The sequence below is a fragment of the Pelmatolapia mariae genome, linkage group LG20 (assembly GCF_036321145.2).
Source record: "Pelmatolapia mariae isolate MD_Pm_ZW linkage group LG20, Pm_UMD_F_2, whole genome shotgun sequence".
NCBI classification, from domain to species: Eukaryota; Metazoa; Chordata; class Actinopteri; order Cichliformes; family Cichlidae; genus Pelmatolapia; species Pelmatolapia mariae.
Window position 1 is genome coordinate 7,618,986 of NC_086244.1, and position 21,561 is coordinate 7,640,546.

The 21,561-nt window shown below is 41.7% G+C and overlaps 1 protein-coding gene across 4 annotated transcripts; it reads right to left on the reverse strand.

Moving 5' to 3' along the window:
* Nucleotides 1-762: 762 nt before the first annotated feature.
* nfatc2a (nuclear factor of activated T cells 2a) lies at nucleotides 763-18,439 on the reverse strand. 4 transcript variants are annotated; one of them, XM_063463751.1, is made up of 10 exons: nucleotides 18,109-18,439; nucleotides 16,786-17,707; nucleotides 16,511-16,679; nucleotides 13,968-14,170; nucleotides 13,696-13,868; nucleotides 11,889-12,029; nucleotides 9,980-10,035; nucleotides 9,752-9,884; nucleotides 8,951-9,625; nucleotides 763-2,584 (listed from the first exon to the last, which is right to left on the reverse strand). In XM_063463751.1, the coding sequence occupies exons 1-10, from the start codon at nucleotides 18,239-18,241 to the stop codon at nucleotides 2,529-2,531; spliced, it is 2,661 nt and encodes an 886-aa protein (XP_063319821.1). In that variant the 5' UTR covers nucleotides 18,242-18,439; the 3' UTR covers nucleotides 763-2,528. The 4 variants fall into 4 exon arrangements, with proteins under 4 accessions (XP_063319821.1, XP_063319820.1, XP_063319819.1 ...); XM_063463750.1 differs by having other exon boundaries at nucleotides 8,945-9,625; XM_063463749.1 differs by having other exon boundaries at nucleotides 9,725-9,884.
* Nucleotides 18,440-21,561: the final 3,122 nt, after the last annotated feature.

Consider the following 21,561-nt stretch of genomic DNA (forward strand, 5'->3'; position numbering starts at 1 on the left):
ACCGATTTCACACAGTTAATCTGTATGCACTCCAAACTCATTACACCATAGAGTGCTAAAGGGCACATTAGTCATCCAGGCATATCTGTGCGCGAGTGGGCCGCAAACGCCTCATGCAGAGAAGCCCACGTGCTTCTTTTTCACCCATGATGATGTCATATCCAGAGACTTCCTGAACACAAGGTTCATTCACACAGTCCTCCTCCCGAAACAGGGGCCGAACACCAAACAAGCTATCTCCATAGCAACTGCAGCCTCAGGGTAGCATGTGAGTCCCCTTCTTGTTGTTATTTGTTATTTGAAGGAGGATTCAAAACTGTGTGTGTACTGTCCTCCCTCACGTGTGCCCGTGTAAATACCACATGACATTCAAAGGGTCGAGCTCTGGATATTTTCATGCCGTTTAAGCTATTAGCAAACATACAGAGTCTCCGATGAATAGGACTACATCTGTCCCTGGCTCAGTACAGGAAGGGAGTAGTTGATGAGTCACTGTCTTCTTTGGGTCTATTAATTTACAATTTTCCTCTCGAAAATGAAGAGACCATTTTAGCTTATATGCCCAGAATATTTAAGGTTGATCAGAATCTAAATGCATGTTAAATTATTCATTCACTCCATTAATAGGAAAAGTGACACATTTAAACAAACACCATCATAATGTGTTGGGGGGATTATTTATTGCTTCATTCAGGGATACAAAAATGGCATCAATAATTTTTTTTTTTATTATTTAATTTTATTTTTTTAGAGGCACAAAGGCTCAAACAGATTGATGACAATTCTCATCATAGAAAATTGAATAAGACAGTATTAATAACATTTCCATTACCATAGGACGTAAAATAATAAGGCAGACAAAAATATACTATAAAACTACTATAGGTAAGGTTAATGTAAATCCCTTCAGATTAAAGATACATGGCAATAAAACAAAGACAACATATGTGTATTCTACAGAAAAAGAGAGAAAATGATATATGACAACAAATTACTTCTCGTAACGCTTTATTTACTATTTACACAAAAGGGGAAAAAGGTGTTTCATACAAATTACATTCAAGAAATGTCAGATGCACTTGTACTGCACTGGCTCAATGAGAAATATCCTTAAATGATCAATATTAGCTTTACGAATATAACAAAATATAGATATTTTCTATCAAATAGGTCCACATCAAGTGCTAACTCTTGTGACTCAGGCCTACATTTTACTTTAATGTATTTTTACTGCTTTAGAGTTACATAACTGGCACTTGGTATTTAATGTACTACTGTTCACTCGGAATTACACTTAAACTTGTGCTTTTCTATTTAAGGCGAGATATATGAGCACATCGGTAATCCTGACTGTATAACTATTTTGTGCTTACGTTTTATGGCAATTACAGAAAATAATTTCTATGCTCTTTGCATCTGCAAGCACAATAGTTCTGAATAGACAGGCAATTAGCTCCAAGCATAATGATGGCCATTATGGATAAATTCAAAATGCAGCTATTCACAAAACAATACACAGTTTAAACTTTGGACATTTTGTTGCTGAGTTGTTATTACGATTTAAAAAAAAAATAACAAAATATCAAATTAAATCAAATGATCTCACTTCAGTTTGCATGAGTGAGACTTCAGTTAGATTGTTAGCTGCAATATTGGGAAATAAAACCTCAACTATTGTGCATGGAAATCATTTAAAAATGAAGCACACGTCCCCATAAAGCTATCTTGGCACCTGGATATAATTGAATATATACTATATGAATAGGAAACGGTGCATTATTCACAAATAATATATAAAAATAATAATAAACATTGAAATCCCATTCTGAAAAACAGTGCATATTAGGAGATGTCACAACAGTTCATTTGTATATGCTTAAGGCAGCAGTGTGCGCTTCACAAGAAAACTGCACTTAAAATGAGATGATCAACACGTAAGCTTTGGTCAATCTTTACATGTAAAAAAAATACATACAAAAAGACAAAACACGCACTTTGTGCACAAAGGATGGAAAAAATGACCAAAAAAAACAAAGAACATTGTACATGGGATGACTTTACATCGCGACATTAACCTGTTGATGTCGTCATTTATGATAAGGCAAACCGGTGTGGCTTTATTGTCTGGACATTATGGCTATGCTGTTTGTGGACTTCAACATTTTTATGTTTTTTTCTCTTTGGTTATAAACAGTGTTTCCACCTGAAAAACATCATGAACAAAATAAGGCACAATTTTCTGCCTTTCCTCAGTGGTGTTATTTGTTGGAAACCTGTCGGGTGTTGATGGCAGACGTTACGGGTCAAATGAAATCTTCTGTTTGGCCAAATGTTTATGGCAGGAAAACATCCAAAACAAACACAGCAGCCATATTTCTATCACCATGGGTAGCGAAAATAAGGAAGAGAAGGTCTGATTGGTAGTGGAAATGCGTCACCTCGATGGACTGCCCGTTAATGTCTGTCTGTTTGTTTGTCGGGGGGTGGGGGGTAAGGGTATGTTGTCATTTCCTGCTGGAGTCCCTCCTCTATGTCTGACCTCTGGCCTGAACACCCGTCAGATCCTTTCTTATGATTTCATTCACTGTAAAGAAAAATAAAGACAGCAATATCAGACACTGACGCGATCAGTTTCACACAAAAATTCCCAAATGGTAAGAAAACAATGCCTTCCTGACAACGTAAAACAGTGACACTGATAACATCCCTTTTAGAAATATTCCTCAGTGAGGAAAATTTACAGTCTGACTGATATCCTGTGAAGGGCGTCGATGGAGGGTAGACAAATGCTGCATTTATATAGAGTAACCTCTAGAGGTAGCAAGCAATTACTGGTTGTTGCTCAGCCGATTACAAGTGTGTGTAAACACACTTCGACAGCAGAGGAAGGGGGTTGAAATGGAAACTTTCATGGTGTCACAGCTCTAAAAATAGAAGCACTGTGTGTGGGGGGGGGACATACAAGTTGCATTCGAAATAATAATAAATATTGCGTTTCACACATAATAGGTGCAGTTGTTTATCTCTCTCAGCAGCACAGGTTTGAGTTCATGGAGTTTTGTTTTTATCTGCTGAGTAAAACAGCCAAATAGTAGAGACAAGGAAGTGTAACTACTTGTTGTATAGTCTTACTTAAACTTCCTGCCTGCTTAGGTAGTTCAGCGTTAAGAAGCTAGGAATGATGACTATGTGTAATATGTCATTGCTTCACAAATGCCATGCCGTCTGTGTTGAGCTGTGGTGTTTATCTGGCAGCCTGCTGTGTACACTCTGGCTCTCAGACATTATAGGCTGGTGCCACTGCTTCCACTATGCCCCGGGGAACTCATTAGGACGCATGAGTAATAAAAGTATTTCAAAGAGGACCCAAAAAAAGCTTCTTGCCTGTGACCAAGCCATTACAGAGCATATTATGCCTGTGATTCTGTAACCATGGTAATAGTCTTCATTTTAGGATTGGCCTATTGAACCGTTAAAATGTGATTATCCAGCTAGCGTAGTTTGTACAGCAGTCTGTCAGGTTTGCAGAGTTTTCTGCTAGAGTTTGTTTGTTTTTTCATTCTTTTTTAAAAGGATGCTTCTGATTCTGTTTGACTTGGTATTCCTCATTAAATACACCTTAGTCAGATGTTTTATTTAGGAAATATGCCTCCTTATTAACAGGGTAAACAAGAAACCCACTACAGTCGTGAGCCAATTAGCTTAGCTTGAAAGCATGCTAACCAGTCACCTAAGCTGTCAGTCATTTTTTATAAGAACCCAAACAAGGAGTAATATGTTTACTTGTGTCATTTATAAGGATACCCAACCTTCACACACATTTTTACCTTTAATTTCATGCCACTCGAATAAAAAACATGCTGGGTTTTTCTGCTCTGAGCGAGTGGAACAAATATTGTAATGTACCAGAGATGTACACAGACCTGTCTGTAAGAGATCAACACCAATAAATTTAATCCGGGTTTGACCAAATATCAACAGGAAGTTTTTGGCTTACAGCTGTTTGTAGGAGTCTTTCCTCTGATTTTATTAACTATCTGCAGCTTCATGCGGTGCTACAGCAGCAGGATCCAGATAGTGAGACATCTGCATTTTTGTGTATGGCACAACAGTCATAATTTTCATGACTTGTTATTCCTAATACACAAAGTAGTACGTTGCAATATGTACTTTTTTTATGCCATTTACTGCTACTGTTAAAGTTGCTATTTCAGTGTCTGTGAAATCAGCAAATCATACATGAACCCAATAAAATGTCATCTATGAATGAAATATTTGAGTTATTATTGTGTTGTGGGAACCCAAGGTTAACATAAGTTGCCTTCTTCCTAACCTTACAGAAAATGACTTGCTCATGCTCATTGGGCTACATATGTAATAATTATCCATTGACAAGAATACAAAAAAGTTGGTATATATTAAGCTGCCTCTGTAACTTCACACCTACGAATATGAAATATTCAAATCTGATTTTCTAACCACTGTTAGAAAAAAAACTTCCATCTTGCTTTAGATAAAGAGAGATTAACTTAGTTCAGCCCAACTGTGTATGTTCTATTTCCATCTTTAATTTACATAGTGTCAAAGCTTAGGGTGCGACTACATTTAAGCTCATGTAAAACAATATCTGACATTATCTCACCCACACAGCTGCACTTCTGAGCAGGCACAGAGCAAACCGAAGACCACAAAATATATTAGAAGCTAGGAAGAGTCGTGTTATGTTTTTTGGTTTGTTTTTCTGACTCGTTTTTGGTGGAGTGTCGTGTGGTTTTTAGGGGATACAAACTATAATTCTAATTCAAACTTAAAGTACCTTTAACCTTAACCCAGTCTTTGTTTCTTTCTCTCAGCCTCTCCCTTGTCTTCCTTTGTGAAAGAGCAGCTCAGCGCTGAGTGCATTTTTTCAGCCAAAGCAGCTTCTGAGACTTCCAGCACTGCAGGAGTAGCCAAACTGGATGCTCTGCTGTCGTCACAACATCGGCCTCCCTGTTTATTTTAGTCTGTAGTGGAATTCCCTCTGACACCCAATGCCTTAAAGAAACTTTCATCTCTCCAGCAGTGCCACAGGATTTTTCCTGAGTATAAAACCAGCTTAGAGAAGGAGCAAGAGTGCCACAGAGGAGCAACATACAGTGGGGCTTTACTGATTCGAATGAAGGGTTGGCACACACTGGCAATTTGAGGCAGGCCTAGGGAACACTCAGACTAGTCTGTTCAATAGGTGAGTGTCTGGCTCCTGAGTTCTATACCAATGAGCTGGACTGTTTACCAACCAAAGGTGGGAAGAGAGGGGAGAGAAAGAGAGGGAGAGAAAGGGAAACTCTGTACAGTAGCTGACTCAGTTGCCTGCTGTGAGCTGGAATGTGTGTGTTTGTGCATATGCAAGTATCTGCATGTTCATACAGTGTACATGTTTGAACATACAGTATTTTTAATATTTTCATATGACCCGATCTATTTAAATGAAGCTCTTATTTCACTGCAATGACACTGTGAAGCTAAAAACTCATCCACTGAAAAGAGAAAGTGGAGGGAGTGGACTGACATCTAACTGCTAATCTAACTGCAGTTCTGGTGTTTCAGCACTTAGAGTGACAAGCTTGCATTTTGCAACAAAGCTCACACACACAGAGTGAATAACCTGCTCACGAGTGTTGTTATTTTTTTGACGCTGGCTATGAAGGGACTGATTTGAATCTGATTTGCATGAAAACATTTTCTCCATAATTCATTTTCTGTTCTTATGAGAGTCCAACTGTCAGATTGAGCCTTAAGTTAAAAAAATATTACAGGTGTTAAATCCTTTTTGGTTTAATATACTTTGTTGCACATTAGAATTCCGCTCAGGAGCAGATTGAATTAAAATAAATTACTTTTTTCCCCCTCACTTGTCACTAAAAACATTTGCATTGCTGTATTCGTACTGCACACAGTGCAGACTGCAGATTTTTAGCACCTGAAAGACAAAACAAACAGAGGTTGTTTTGTCTTTCAGGTGCTGATGCAGCAGTTGGAGACCCAGCATGTCTGTTAGATTCATCCTAGACAGCATGTCTTTTGTCCCGTCTTCCTTCTCTCACCCCAACCAGTCACGGCAGCCGCCCCTCCCTGAGCCTGGTTCTGCTGGAGCTTTCTTCCTGTTATAAGGGAGTTTTTCCTTCCCACTGTCACCAAAGTGCTTGCTCATAGGGGGTCATATGATTGCTGGGTTTTTCTCTGTATGTATTATTGTAGGGTCTACCTTACAATATAAAGCACCATGATTTGGTGCTGTATAAATAAAATTGAATTGAATAGACCTTTGTCACCCCCACCCCTTTTTCCTCTCTTTTTCCTCTCTTTTTCTATTCCTCCGCCACCTTCTCCTTACTTTAGCCAACCTGGCATTCCCCCCCATGTCTGCTCCAGCATAATACCCACTCTGATATTAATGCAAATAATAAAATAAAATAAATAAACAGAGAGTCTATAGTGCTCCTCCTGGCAAAGCAAATGTGTTTGGCACAACAAAGCATTCAGACCATGATTCTGCTTGCTAAAAATGCCGGACAGGACAGGTTTAAAAAAAAAAAAAGAAACAATTTGCATTACCGTATTTGTATTGCACACAGTGCAGACTGCAGATTTTAAAGCTGTATTATGTAGCATAATCGCATCTGGAAGGGCGCGATTGAGTCTTTAAGTCTTTCAAATGAGATGTAAGTGAGCTGAGACTAATGCACGTCCACCAGGCTGTTGCTATGTGCTTTATCTTTCCTGCGCTGATCTCTACCTGCTGGAACAATTTCACCTGCTCCACTGCCTCCAGGCTTTATTCCACATCCACCAAATCTGTCACTTTCAGCCTTTGTATGCTGTGCCAGTTGTCCTATTTTTGCTTTGACAAACTATATGACATGTAGTAACTGATGGCAGTGATTCTTGACCTTTGTGGTTCATAACAAGGCAGGCTCTGACAGGCATCTTTCACCAAGTTGACTAGATAATGTAAATAAATACCAGTCAACAGAAGAACGGTCACGTCTGAATATCAGCAGAGGGCACGGGAACTTTTCGAAGGGCATAAGAATTCAAGCCCTCTGCGTGGGAGAAATTAGAAGCCACACTTTGTAAGAGAACAAATAGCAGGTTTTCATTTAACACTCGTCTCTGGAGTTGACACACTTTAAAGTCCCTCTGAGATGTGACAGTTACGGACCACAACAGTGTGACGATACCAGGATGTGGCATCACCTCTTTTTCAAAAATGACTATAGACTTTAACACATGGCTTGATGAGTAATGTTGACAATCTCACTTAGGGCTATAAAACACTTTTTTACCTAACATAAATGAGTGTTATGCGGTCAGGATCAAACTTCAGCAACCTTCCACTCAAACTGGAAGGGATTTTTTCAGCCTCACCTATCTTCTCACCCCCTAAAAATGTTTTGACTCTTGGGTAATCCCCCTCTTTTTCTCACTAAATAGCAATGATGGCATGCGTAGGTGGCCTGTCATCTGTTGGGAGTGATAAGACAATGGCAGAGCTATCGAGCTACAAATGCTACATAAGGTTAATAAGGTTTTTACATTCAGGAATGGTGTGAACTTATAGAACTGCCATGATCATATTGAAAATTGTAAAATCACTTGACGCTCAGATTAATAAAAGACAGTTTTTAATCCCAGGAACTGCAAGTAGTTTTCATGAGATAAAGGGTTAAAGTTAAACTCAAGCAGGGGCACCTGGGGAAAATGACTGACCGTCATCAGCTTTTGATGATGGGAGGATGAAAGAGGGCCCCAGTTTGACCATTTCTCTAACTCCTTGTTAATTCACCAGCTCACAGCCCTGTTGCTGTTTACTGTGGAGGAAAATCCTGCAAGTTCCATCCAAAAAACACAAATTCCATTGCTAGCTTTTTTTCTTCGTTTCATTTTTTCCATTGAAGCACGCACATGTGCAAACACACACAGCTCCTTCCCTTTTCCTGCGAACTACCCTCCACCCTCCTGCTATCTTACAGGGATCAGGCTGGATCTCTGGAGGACAGCAGCTGCAAATAGGAATTTCTTGTGCCAGATTGGCAGAATCCCGTGGTCGGAAAAAACCTAAACCTCTGGTGGGCTCCCCGACAGAATCGAGGGGCATAGGGCCAAGGAGAAATCCTGGCCAACTATAACAAACAAAAAGGCTTTCCCCAGTTCTCCCAGGCAGCACGTTCCACTGTTTGACAATGGTTGCCATGGAAGTTGTTTTTCACTTCATAACAGTGTCAACATGTCCAGGCGGTCAGCAGAGTGCCACTTTTTTCTCCCTCTCGCCCTGTCTTTAATGCATGAAAAAGCTCATTTCCTGATGTTTGCCAGTGCCAGATGAACCCCTACGACCAGCAGAATGAGCATTTTTGAATGGAGCAGAGCATTGACGAGCAAAGTCTAACTTTAAAAACCACCCGGCTGACAAAAACCAAAGGTAAGAAAAATATTGCACCGCATTCAGAGCTGCTTGTTTTATTTTAAAAGACAGCACGGTTTGGAGAAATTCTAAGGAAGAGGTATAACCTCATGCCTGCTGCTGGATGTGGCCTGACATTAATTCTGTCAGAGGGTAGTGGGGTTGACAAGCACAAGTATAAACATATGACTCACAATCCCTGTTATTTCCACCTTGAATGGAACATAACTGCACCTCCCGGCAAGGATTGTTTTAACAGTGCGAGTTTGTTCTGCTGGCTTTGTTCAGAGGAATACTATAGCACACAGACTGGACCAGGATATGTGAAAAGGAGATACTGTAAATATCCTTGAATTGTTCTTGGGAAAAGTCATATCTTTGTTAGTGGGTCTTATCAAATCGGAACTGCACCTATCCATCACGTTGTCTGGCCCTGAATCTGGAGACTCAGACACAAGCTGCAATTGACCACTCACACTGAGTATAAAAGCATTAACTTACACTCACCATCATCTAGGTAGGCCTGGTCCAAATTCTCTTCCTTGACCGTCACTCGTCTCTGTCCATCTCCCGAAGCGTCTATCTGCCCCGTCCCAGCTGGAGTTCTGCCTTTCTGCTGCTGAATCACGGTGGGGTAGTGCTGCGGGTGGGTTACTGCTACCTGGGGGGGTGTGGGTGAATGGGCGGCAGCTGCCTGTGGGGAATAGCTATCACAGTATATGATCTGCTGGTTGTCAGGTTGAGGCCCAGTAAGGGGTTGAGGTTCACCTGCTCGGATCAGGTGGTGGTTGGTGGGAGAGAACTGGATGATAGAGGGGTGTTGACCTGCATTGACTGGCCCCACAGACTGAGCCGGGGAGCCTGTGTGGACCAGGACCGACCTGTGGGGGTCAGGCATCATCCCTCCGGTCTGCCACATAGCAGGGCTGCCACTCAGACTCTTGCCTCCACGTGAGTACACGATGGCCGGGCTCTGCTGCTGGAAACGTGCATCCTGGTTTGGAAGGCTGGAGCTGAGGCGCTGGCAGGGAGCCATGCCAGAGACCAGGCCATTGTCTGGGTGGAGAATGCCACGTGGGTTATGGTAGTAGGAATGAGGAGATAAGCCCAAGATTTGAGGCATGGCAAAGCCCATGCGCTCTGCTTCATACTCATCTATAGGCTCCGTCTTAATGGATGGAGCTGAGGAGGGAAAAAAAATGAGTAAGATGGCTGTGAACAATACCACGAAAATCATTTACATATAATTCTTTAAAAACACAGTATGTGAAAAAAGCATACCAAAAAGAGGCTGAGCAGCATTCTTACATGCCAGTGGTGTGTAGGTGAAATGCTGAGGCTGGCTGCGCTTTCTTTTGCCATTGATGACGTAGAAGTTTACTTTGACAGGATTGCAGACAGATGCATCCCGGTAGGGCGGCACCTCCACAAACAGCATACTCTACAAGACAATGCTCTATTATGTACTGAAAGTGATTCATTTATTTGAACTAATGGATAGATATCCAGAATTTAAGTGTCATGTTTAACACATACAGGTTGGCTTTTGTCTTTATCCACCGTTGCTTCCATTTCCCAGATTTGCTGCCCATCTAGAAAGAAGGAAAGAGAAAGCAAAAACCTAATTACACTTAAGAACATGTGGTAATTAATTCTACAGGGTAAGTGAGGTTGATTGCTTCCAGATGTACTTGACAACGTGTAAATTTGGAAACCGGTGAAACTAAAACGGTTGAGAAATTGATTTTCTGTCCTTTTCAAGTATATTTTTGCTTATTTTATTTCACCAATTCAAACGCAGGGACGTGCATTACTAGACACATCTACTGTATGTCCCCACGAGTCCCATTTGAATTACAGTTCATGTCGACAGAAAAAGCATCTTTGTGCTTGGAGATGATATCACTTTTGAAACCACTTCCTCTTACCCCACAACGCACGCCCATGATAGAGGATCGGTAGGTTTACCCCAAACACACATACAGCCTTCCATTGTTCAGAAAGACGTGTGACTTTTGAACGTCCTGAGCCGACTAAATAGTAATGTAACAAAGTAAAACACAATAGTACCTTGGATTATATCTATGGCGGTAAAGGTTTACGTTATCTCACACTTCATCAGATTTAAATGCAGTTGTCATTTATGTGCAAAAGTTGAAAACAACATGTGCCTGCGAATGTAAACTCCACATGCCCCAACACATGACAGGACATGTGCTGCAGCGAGTTCTGTTTGAATGTTAGTGCAGTTGGGAAACCCTCTGTCAGATCGTGAATTAATAACACATGGCTAAAATGAGTCAGCAGGAGAAAAGGGGGATTCCACGCATGTTGCCAACTTTTTTTCTTAGCTTTATTTTTATGATCAACTTTCTCCACTGCTACAAAACGTGACCATTTCTGCTTTCTTGGCATTTCTATTTGTTTGCATTTTGTTGCAATTCTACTCCAAGGGATACCCCTGACTGCGTGTACTTTTGGAGATAATTGCATGTGGAGGGGGGGAAAGGGGGCAAGGAATGGAGCTGGAAACAGAGAAAGAAAATTTACTTGGACAGAGAAGCTTTCCTTCTCTCCGTACAGCTCTCCCCGTCCAAGCACAGGAGTCAGGGGAGCTCCAGCCAATAGCAGCAGAGGGATTTGGAGGGATTTCACAGCCTCACTGGTCCAGAACTTTGTGTCATACACAAACTCTTCAAAACATCGGCAACCCCTCTTTGTAAGATTTATTTTTCCATCTCTGTATTACTATCCATTGCTGTTGTTTCATAACACAGCAGCAGGGAACCCCGAAGAAGAAGAAGAAGGAGGAGAGGAGGGGAAGCACCTGCGATGTGCATGTCCAAGTTTTATTTTAGGTAGCCTGTAGATTTAAAAATACAGCATTGATGCCATTTAATCAAAATAAGGGAAACCCAGAACAACAGAACTTCTGACCTTTGACCTAAGACAAGAACCATAAAAGCTCCCAATCATAGTACAAATGCTTCAGTCTGGCGTAAGAATGTCAGAAGGCAAGAAAAATTACTGCACTTCCTCGCTGCTAAAAATAAATCCTTTTGTTCCGTCCATTTGTTTCAACAAATAAAACAAACTTTTATGTGACACCATTGATCAAATAACAAGAGGCCCGTGTGACTGATAAGACATGGAGGTGAGGGAGAAAAGGTCAAAAGGAAGTCAGGCAGCAGCGTTATCCTTCAGATCATGCAAATAATTCACGCAGATCCATCTATTAAATGAAAGCGAAGACACGTAACAGCTATGACCTCGTGCACAGACACGGCCAATTATGACTCATTAGTTGTCGTTCGTGTTGTGCTGTTACTGTGACACAATGTTGTGCAACAGTGGAATTGACAAATCGACAGACACCACAAAGATTTTATGAATTCAGTCACTGATTTGGTTTGAAAGCAAAGCATGTTTTTGGAATGCTGCTTACCCTGTGTTTTCTCCATAAAAATGACCTTGGAATCGGAGCTGAAGTTCTGCCCAGTCAGGATCATCTGCTGGCCACCCAGAACAGAGCAGCTGTCCATGTCCTGCTTCTCAACCATGGGAAGCTCGTGAGCTGAACGCTGAGCTGCAGGGACACACAAAAGGGTGGCGTGTAACATTTACTGCCTTTCTACTGGTGTCACTTTCTCCAGTGTGTGGATTTTCTGTTTTTCTTAGTTTTATACTGAACATCTTTGATTTCTATGCTGTTCTTGGACGCTATGCAGCAGGTATTGGCAGTTTTTCCCCAGCTCTGACATATCACAGACTACATAACCAATTTTTAGTCTCAGCCCAATACTGCAGAAAAGAAAAAAAAAGCATGTAACAGATGATCTGAAAGTTCATTATTGATTTCTCACAAATGCAAAACTACTCATTACCAAGAAGTGACAGTGTTTGGCACTAAACATTTGATGCTGAGTCATTCAACAATCTCACCCAGTGCTTTCGGTTTTAATCAGCCGAAGCTTAAAATCAGTCAAATCACAACCTACAAGAGCAAAGGGAGGTTGTTGCTGTCTGAGCCCATTTACAATCAAGTACCGTACAGACACAAAGAACAAAATAAAACTAACACCTAAAAGAATGATGCAACATTTAAAAACTGTAAATGTGCTGTGTTGTGCAGTCAAATCGTTAAATCGGACAAATATTTCCAGTTGATTGAAATACGAGAACTGAATTGAACGTTTAGATGAGGCCGATACAAAAATGCATACAATACTCAAACGTGCGGAAAGAAATACACCTGCTTAACTGGAAATGGACATGTTATGTAATATGTATATGTTAAAGGGAAACAGATATTATTCCCGTAGCCATCAGCTTTGTATTCATTTATTCATTTAAAAAAAAACAAACAAAAAAAAACAAGACAGTTCCTCACTGGTGCCCTGTTATCATCAGTTCAGCCAGATCTCCTGTTCAGCTGAATCTCCACATTTACTGATGGGAACTGAGCTACTGACAAACACGCCGCTGACCTTTAAATCGGCCGGTTCAACCTACTACACTGCAAAAGGGTAGAACAAAGAGGATGACACAAGCAGGTGCCTCATCTCCTCAAACACCCCATCACTGACCCTCTGCTTAACAATACGCCTGACAGATGCAGCACAGGTGTTACTGTGCGCAGCTTTACGCTCGATTGGTTTTCACATACAATGATTTTTCAGAAATTCACCTTAAAAAAAAAAGAGGTAGTAACTGTTGTTTCTCCCTATCTGTGATCGGCGAGCAGATGGAAAAAAATACTTACAACATAATATTGTATTCTGCATCATGACTTTTTACAATGACAGGAGCATATTGCACGCAGATGGTGCAACACTTGACCAGGGTGTTGATTAAAGCCAGATAAAGGCCCTTCTTGTTTGAGTTTTGATTACACCCGGTGCTTTAATAACACTGCGTACACATTCGCTGATGTACCCAAACACAGACTTTACTACTGTGCACATACAAACAGGTACACAGACACTGACACATGCTGTGCCCACCAACTGGATGGAAGCCCTGGTAGCATAAAGAGGTCTTTCATACTATCAGGCAACTCATTTGAATGTGGGTTCCTTTTTTTATGTTTGTTTTGTATGGAGTTTTGTTAACTCTTGAAAAGCAGTTTGACCTCAATGGGAAGCGCACATGCTGAAATTCATAAAGCTCTTGGTCTATCAGGGTGATATTAATAGTTACAATAACGCAAAAATAAAACATATTGTTAAATGTAATTATGTGCAGCTACTTACAGCACTCAATGGGATGTGAGGCCACCTGGAGAGAGACGTGCTGTCCTCCGGGCTGAGGTATGTGTACACGAAACACAAGTCGGACTCTGGTGTTTTTCCGACCGACGTCCGTCTCGCCCTTCCTCAGCTCGATGTCGGCGTTCCTGAGCTTCAGGATCCCAGCACAGTCGATGCTGCGGCGAGAACAAAATGTTCATAACTTTAATATTTAAAACATTTGACTGCAAAAAGACCGATCCGGGGTTTAAAAGTGGACACTATGCTTATCTCACATTGCTTTCATGTTGTTCTTTGGCTCCAGCGGGATCTCAAGGACTTTGGTGCCGTTGATAATCTTTTCGAAGCTGGTGGTCGTAACTGTTTTGCCAGTGATGCGGTGGACTTGGTAAAAGGCATGAGGCTTGAGGATGCGCTCGTCAGCTGTACCGATAAAAATCTGCAGGCCAAGCGGCTCCTTGCCTCTATAGCCATGTAACTGTAAACGAAGAAATAGCACTCAGTCATTTTCTTTTCTTTTTTTAACTTAAAGCATCCTCTGGAAAGCAAGGAAGCAGAGATACAGTACGAAGGAAATATTTCAGTCACGTTTAACTGGTTGTGCTTCTCCATAGCCGCTTTCTCTAACTCTGCATTTCCAGATGTTGTCCCCCCCCCACCCCCAGTGATGGCAAATCTGTGTCAGACCCACGTGCAAACACATGAGTCTTTTTTCTGCAGCCTTGAACGGAAGCCAGCAGAGAGCTCAAATCCTACGGCCTTGTACTCGTTCTTTCCGATGGGATGAAGGATTAAGCAGGGATTCTATCTTTTAAAGTTTAGCTGAAATGACAAGTACTATATTGATTAAACCGTGAACATGAAAAGACCGAGATGCTACTTTTAACCTGTGACTGCCTCCTAAGGAAACCTGCAAAAACCACAAAGCATCAACTTGCATCTAAATGCTGTTTTTATGCAAACTGTGTAGTGCATAACCTTTATCATAGAGCACAACATGAATTGGATTGTGGGTAATGGAAAAAAAAAAAAAAAGGCTTCGGGTCCCTCTGCCATTAGCCTGCAACACGCAAAGTTAATTTAAAGTTGTTTCGCAACATAATTTCCATTCAGAAGAGCTCCGTTTAACTGCGGTCAGGGAAAAAAACCAACTTGTTTGAAGAAATTATCATCTCAGTGGATGCAACTGTCAGGCTTGACAGCAGCTGCTCAGTGTGAACAGAAGCTATGGCAACATGAATGAGCATGCTCCCCTCCAAACAGAAGGAAGCTGACTGCAAACACTCAAAAGGCCATGTGAGCAGCCGGCCAGTTGTCATGGCATTGGCAGGACCCGTGAGTCATGACAGAGCACAGTGTAGGAAAAGTAAAGTGGAGGGCAAGAAGCTTAGACAGAGGCAAAGAGAAGAAGAGAAGGAGGGAGGGGGGACACAGAGAGTGAAAGAAGGGCAGAGGAAGGGAAAGAGGAGGTGAAGGAGTGCAACCGTGGCTAGCCAGGCCTGACCATCTGATTGGCCGGGCGAAGCAGGCAGAACTGACCTCAGGGTGACGCCTTTGGGGATGGGCATAAAATGGAAAAGAAGCATTAGAAGCTTAATTTCCACAAAGTCCCCACAGTCACAGACAAATACAGCACTGAAATGTTGCCACAGTAACACAAAGAAAAGGAAGTTGTATCTATTTATGGACACCAGCTGTAACTGTGTCAAAGCTAATTTTAAAGTGGATATTTGAATCTTATTTTGTGACTAGAGAAAAACTAAAATATTAGTATTTTTCATTTTTATCTGCAATCATTATAACCACAGGCCGTATTCAGTTTCTACACATAGGGGCTGAACGCTTCAATACTTCAACACAGCTAACGCAAGAACCACACAGTCAAAACCTCTTACACAGAGTGTAAGAGGAAGTCAGAACAGCATGAGAACAAATATGTACATGTGGTTAAAACCATACGGCGAAGGTGCACTATTGCAGACTATTTTAAGCTTTAACACCAAAAAGAAAAAAAAGTGTGTTAGAGTTGATGAGTGACCCGAGGGTTGTCCTGAGTGTACACCCTGGTTTCAATGTGTCATTTTTCTGGGGTTACAGCAGCTATTTCGATTTGTTTTAGAAAGTGAAAAAAAAATGGAGAGGTGCCATGGCAGTAGCCACAATAACTAACACAGAGTCATTTTCATACAGCTGACCCCGGGCAACAATACCACCACTACCGCCGAGTGTATAATGAGTAGGAAATACTATTACACGCAAGCCCTCCCACCAGGGTTGCCTGAGGCTCTCAAGCTGGACAGCTAATTTAAAGCGGAACTGTTACTAGTTTCCTTATTCTTTACTTTGCTGTTGTGTATACTGTCACAGCGGTGGACGATAACAGAATTCAGACTGCTCTAAAAACTGTTCTAGGCACTTTTTTCTATGCTTGGTTCTGTATGATGTCAGTTAAACGGACACCTGTAATATAACGATTTGAGGCACACAGCTCTGTCTGTGAACACAGAATCTCCACCCATGTTCAAACCTCCTGTTTACAAGGGCCAGCCAATCGGAAGAAAGTTGGCAAACCAGTATAAGAAAAATAAGGATTAGGTTTAGCTGTGAATCATTAGACTACTGAAGTAGAGCCCAAAATATGGGAATGGAAATAACTATGAATGTGCACTTTTATGAATAACCCTGACAACATGACTTCATATGGTAATTCACTAAAGTAAAAAACAGATTTATTCATATTTACTGATTTAGTACTTAAAAATAAATCATAGGCTTAAGAATTTTACTTAATTTTTTCTAATGATGCTTTTGGCCATACCTGCACAACAGGATGTCCTCCCGTGGGGGCTTTGACTGCACCCCTGCTTCCTTCTGTTTCATAGTGAGCTCTGTGATGTGGTTTAGGCTGCACATCAATGTGCAGTTCATACTGGTCGGTGCGCCTGGGAATCGGCCATTCCAGCGGTGGGAGAGAAGCCACAGGGATGCTGCAAAATATTAATTATTCATAAAATTATAGAATTATTACATAAATAAACACACATGGAGAGTGGGAGCTTATCAGAGTAAAGCCTCACTTCATTGCCAATTTACCTGCAGAGGCTGGAAACCAAAGGCTTGGGCCAGATTGAAGGAATAACAAAGAAAGGCTCTGCAGCAGGTTTGGTCTTTATGTCCTGATCACAGGACACCATGTAGTTCCCATCACCATGATTCTCTGGATACAGAGTGTAAACCTGGTTGGATGTCTTGACTATTTTAGTGGGAACCAGGTTTGGATGATTGGTGCCAAAACCATTCATGGCATCAGTAAGGCTGGTGTGTGTATAGTGGGCGCCTATGTTGTGATCTTCATGGCCGTTATTGGGGGAAGGACTGCGGGACCGGTGCCCAGGGATTAATCCTGGGTTTCTGTACATGTCGTAGGTGCGTTTTCCCTGTGGGGAGGTGGAGCGAGAGCCTGGTCTTGGTGAGGGAGAACGGGGTCCGAGGCCGTCGTCACCTAGGCTGGTGCGAGGAGAGGTGCCTGGGGAGGTGCGAGGGGAGCCAGTGTGGATGTTCTGCAATCGAGGGCAGAGGTCTCCAGGGTTCTGCGCACTGCTTGGGGAGACGCAAGGTGACGCCCAGGGAGAATAGTTCTCAGAGTGCCAGCTGGTGGAGGAATTGCTGCTGGCAGGACTCAGGCACTGGGGCTCACGGTAGGCAAGGTTTTCATGGCCGGGGACAGTAAGGGTAGGTCTGGGGCTAATGTTTAGATGGTGGTTCTGCAGAGAGTCCCGACCATGACTGTAGTGCTCACGTGAAGGGGTGATTTCAATGCGAGGGCTCAAGGCTGCAGGTCGGGTACTGTCCAGATAGTTTCTGGCTTCCTGGTTCTCGTATCCTGTGAGAACTTCGGTGTGCTCGCTGTAGGCGGGGCTGCAGGACTTGATACCATAGGGTGAGGTCTCCTCCAAGGGGTAAGCCTGCTCAGATTCAGGACTGAGGACTTTTGGGGGTCCAAGGTTGGAGTCATCTGCAGGGAACAAAATTATTAAATTTATTACAATGCACACATTTGACAGAGAAACGGGCATATTTTAAAATAGCAACTTTGTTTTTAAAGAATAGCTCATGTTTTTCTTTACCAATATCACTCAATGAATGAATCAATCTTAATCAAAGACGTGTTTCTTTTTAAAAACAACACAGGTTATTTTTAGCTCAAGTATACATTTATCAGCTGAAATATTGACTTTTTTCACATGGCGAGGCGTCAGAATCGTCATTGCGAAGTCTGTCAACTTTACTTCCTCATTTTTTATTTCATTCACATTAAGCAACTTTAAAGGCCTCGCTAGTGGTCAACACAGCAGACAGAGAGAAAGAGAAAGGCAAGCCAACTCAGGGTGCCAAAAAGAAAAGTCTCGGACAAACCTTGGTGCCCCCCTGCAAAGTCACTGCACGGCGGCTCATATTCAAACAGGTACTCAAACTGCAAATCCTCATCGGGGCAGCTGACTCGACTGAGCTCTTCCACCAAATCTTTTTCGTCGTAAAAGGAGGTCATCTGTCTATTTTTTTTCCTAACTACTCCTCTGATTTCACACGAAGCGGCGGCGTGGACGGCGAATTGCGGTGTAGATGTGGATTTGGGGAACCTGTTGTCAATTCATGCATCGGTGAGCAGCAGAAGGTGAAGCGCACACGTTTCCTGTTCAGTTCGCCGCGGTTATTTTCGTACGGAGGCGGGTCTATTTACACACTGAATACAAACTCTTCATGTTCATCCCCGAGAGTCCGATCACGCCTTCCCTCTATGCTGATGCGTCAAACAACAAAAAGCGAAAGTGCAGTTTGGACGTGAATTAACTGCTCAGATCAAACAGAATACTGATTTGACGGGCTACACAGCCTGTTGCTGCCCCCGGGTGTTTGACATGGTGACATAGCAGGGTGCCGACTATGTTCGTCACCTGTCAAACTGAGTTACCATTAAAACGCGGTTGTGCATAGCTTTTGCGTGGACTTAGATTAAAGAGGATAGATGGTTGGAAATAGAAACGTTTATTTTAGCAGATGCATTATCTCGTCAAACAATAATTCGTTGTGACGTGCTGTTTTATTGTCACTGAAAACCCACGGGTTCTCCTGAGGGTATCCCCGGATTTACGCACGACGCAGCACACATACCAGGGCGTTCCTTACACCGGTAGAATGTGCTCTGTCAGCAAAAAGCTAAACAACGGCAGTAAACTTTAATTTTTCTGATCTCGTTGGTGGTGTTATATAGAAATCACAACTTTATTAAATCGTTGATTATAGGCTTATTTGTTTAAATCACTAATGAAGATGGAAAGCGTATATCCCTATCAGAAAAGACGATAGCATCTTCAAGTTTTCATTAACTGATGAGAAAATCAATCTCTGCATGAGCCTATCAGTCTTTGCTACGTTGCATTTGATAGACTTGTGCAGAGTGCCCTTCTTTCTCCCGATCGGCATCGTGCAATCAAACAAGTAATTCTTAATGGCAATCGAAACTTTGTAGGCGATCGTGATTTCAAAAACACGCGCTGTATGCTGATTTAAAGCGCCAAACATCAACATCCCAGCTGTCTCCGAAATGTTAGACAGACAGCCGACAAATGACTGCAGCATTTCAGGCATAAACACACTAGTTAACACTAGTCTATAAATTAAAAATCAAATGGGTTGATTACCAGATAATCACAACACTTCAGCAGTACCTTGATCCATCGACCTCATGGTGTGGTACTGTGCCAGCCTCCAAGTCTCTCTGAACATCTGGATACAAAAAACTGGAAACAGAAATGTAAAAAAAGAAAAAGAAAAAAGAAAGAAATATCTGGAAAAACTAGTGTCCTCTAATAACCATAGCAGAAGAAACTCTCTTCGGTTAAAATGCTGAAAGCGGAGTAAAACAGGAAAGAAAAACTCTGTAGACGTTCAAGTTAAGGCTGCGACACGGCAGCTGCGCGCAAACTCCTTTTCTGTTCAAAAACATGCGGCCGCATCAGCTCCAGCAGTGGCTCTGGTATGAAGCCCCTCTTCCTAGAGCTCTATAAGGATTACTTGAGTATCGAGAGCGGCTTCCTTCCCCGCTCTGGGTGTTTATAATGGTCCAATGCTGTAAAATAACGGGATTCCCTCAGTGTTTCCTCCTGTTTGTGCGCCTTTGCCATGGAAACCTGGAGCTGGTCCATGTCGGAGACTCAGGGCTTTCCTGCAAAGCCCCACACTCAGGAATCCATGACGTCTCCAGCTCCTGCGCCAAGGCATTTCTGCGGTTCTCTCAGACAGTAGCACACAAGAACCTCATTGTGGGTATGAAGAAATTACTGTAGGACATTGTAGGAAAGAGAGAGAAAAATGAAAAATAGCTCTGAAGTCTAATCACAGGCTACACTACGTGAAATTTACTTAACATAGTTCACCCTACTCATTCTTCTACAGTTCAGTTTGAACTGTGAGAGACCAGGCAGTAGTAAGATGTAGCTTTTTGGAGCAAAAACTGAATCTTTTTTTAGACTATGGCTAATTTTGAACATGGAATATGGAGAATTCCATTGTTTCCATTGTGGGAAGACGTTACTACCCATTTCCATTTTAAAATGGAAATCTGCTGCATCTTCTAATACTTGGCTGGAAAAAATCTGAACAAGACCAGGACATAGTGTGTCCCCAACAGACCTGGAGACACATTTATAATTAATATAGAAGTTATATAACCCAGCATCTGAGGAGAGGAAGAATAATGCTATTTTGGATTTAACTGAGCTAAAGATTTGTTATGTATGAAGGTTTCTGCCAGACATCTAAATCACAGGCTCACTTCTTCATTCCAAGAAACTTCATTTACTGCATTGTGGAGGGAGATCACCTGAGGTCACAAAGACATGGGAGTTTACATTGTAGACTTCATCTTTTTACTCCCAGACGTGATCTTTTTGGAATAAATCACAAAATAATGAATAGGAATGATATTTCACACAGCACAGTTTTTCTCGTCTCATACTACTTAAAATCGCACTCTTGGGAATTCAGGAGGGGGGGTGGCTCATCTATCTACCTGCTGAGGTTTCCAGCTTCTGAACAAATACTGACAGAAAACTCCAGGAAGAATGGTTCTGAAGTTTTATCGTCATAAATCACCCCTAGCAGCAAAAGGTCTTTATTTTTCATTTGGACAGGAGAGAAAAAGTTTACGTTGTAGATCAGTGCTCCTGCTAAACCGCTACTGTTTCACGATCATATGTGATGAATTGCGATGTTTTTAAGAAGCTAAAGTTTATCCAGAATATATTTGCATAATTAAGAAACTGGGAATAGAACATTAAAACTTTCACATATTGCCCAGGAGAGGAAGACATGCTGAATAAGCCATCGAGAAGAGCCAAGTTAAACTATACATTACCGTGTCAGTGCCAAGAACTCATGGCTACTCTGCTGCATTAAGTGTAGTGTGTTACTTATGACATCTGTGGAGGAGTTTGTATGTACGTTCAAAATACCCCAAAATAAATAATTTGCCAGAAAAACTGAAGTTTTTATACTATTTCATTGTACAATGTACTACTTTCTTCAAAGAACAGCACTGCTGGGGTGTAGGGGTTGAGGACCTGCGAGGATACCTCTCACTTGTCTTTGTATTCTAGACCTTACTTACCACCATATGCGCTGTTCTGTAAAGGGAATTATGCACACTGTTATATGAATTCTTAATTTCTTTCAGGCACTGAACAGTCTTCATTTATAATAAGAACAATCTGAAGTGTTTCAAAAGATTTTTGTGTGTGTTTGGCTATTTTGAGACTATAATTGTAACCAAACCCACAAAGGTGCTCCAGCTCAAATAGTCAAATGTCT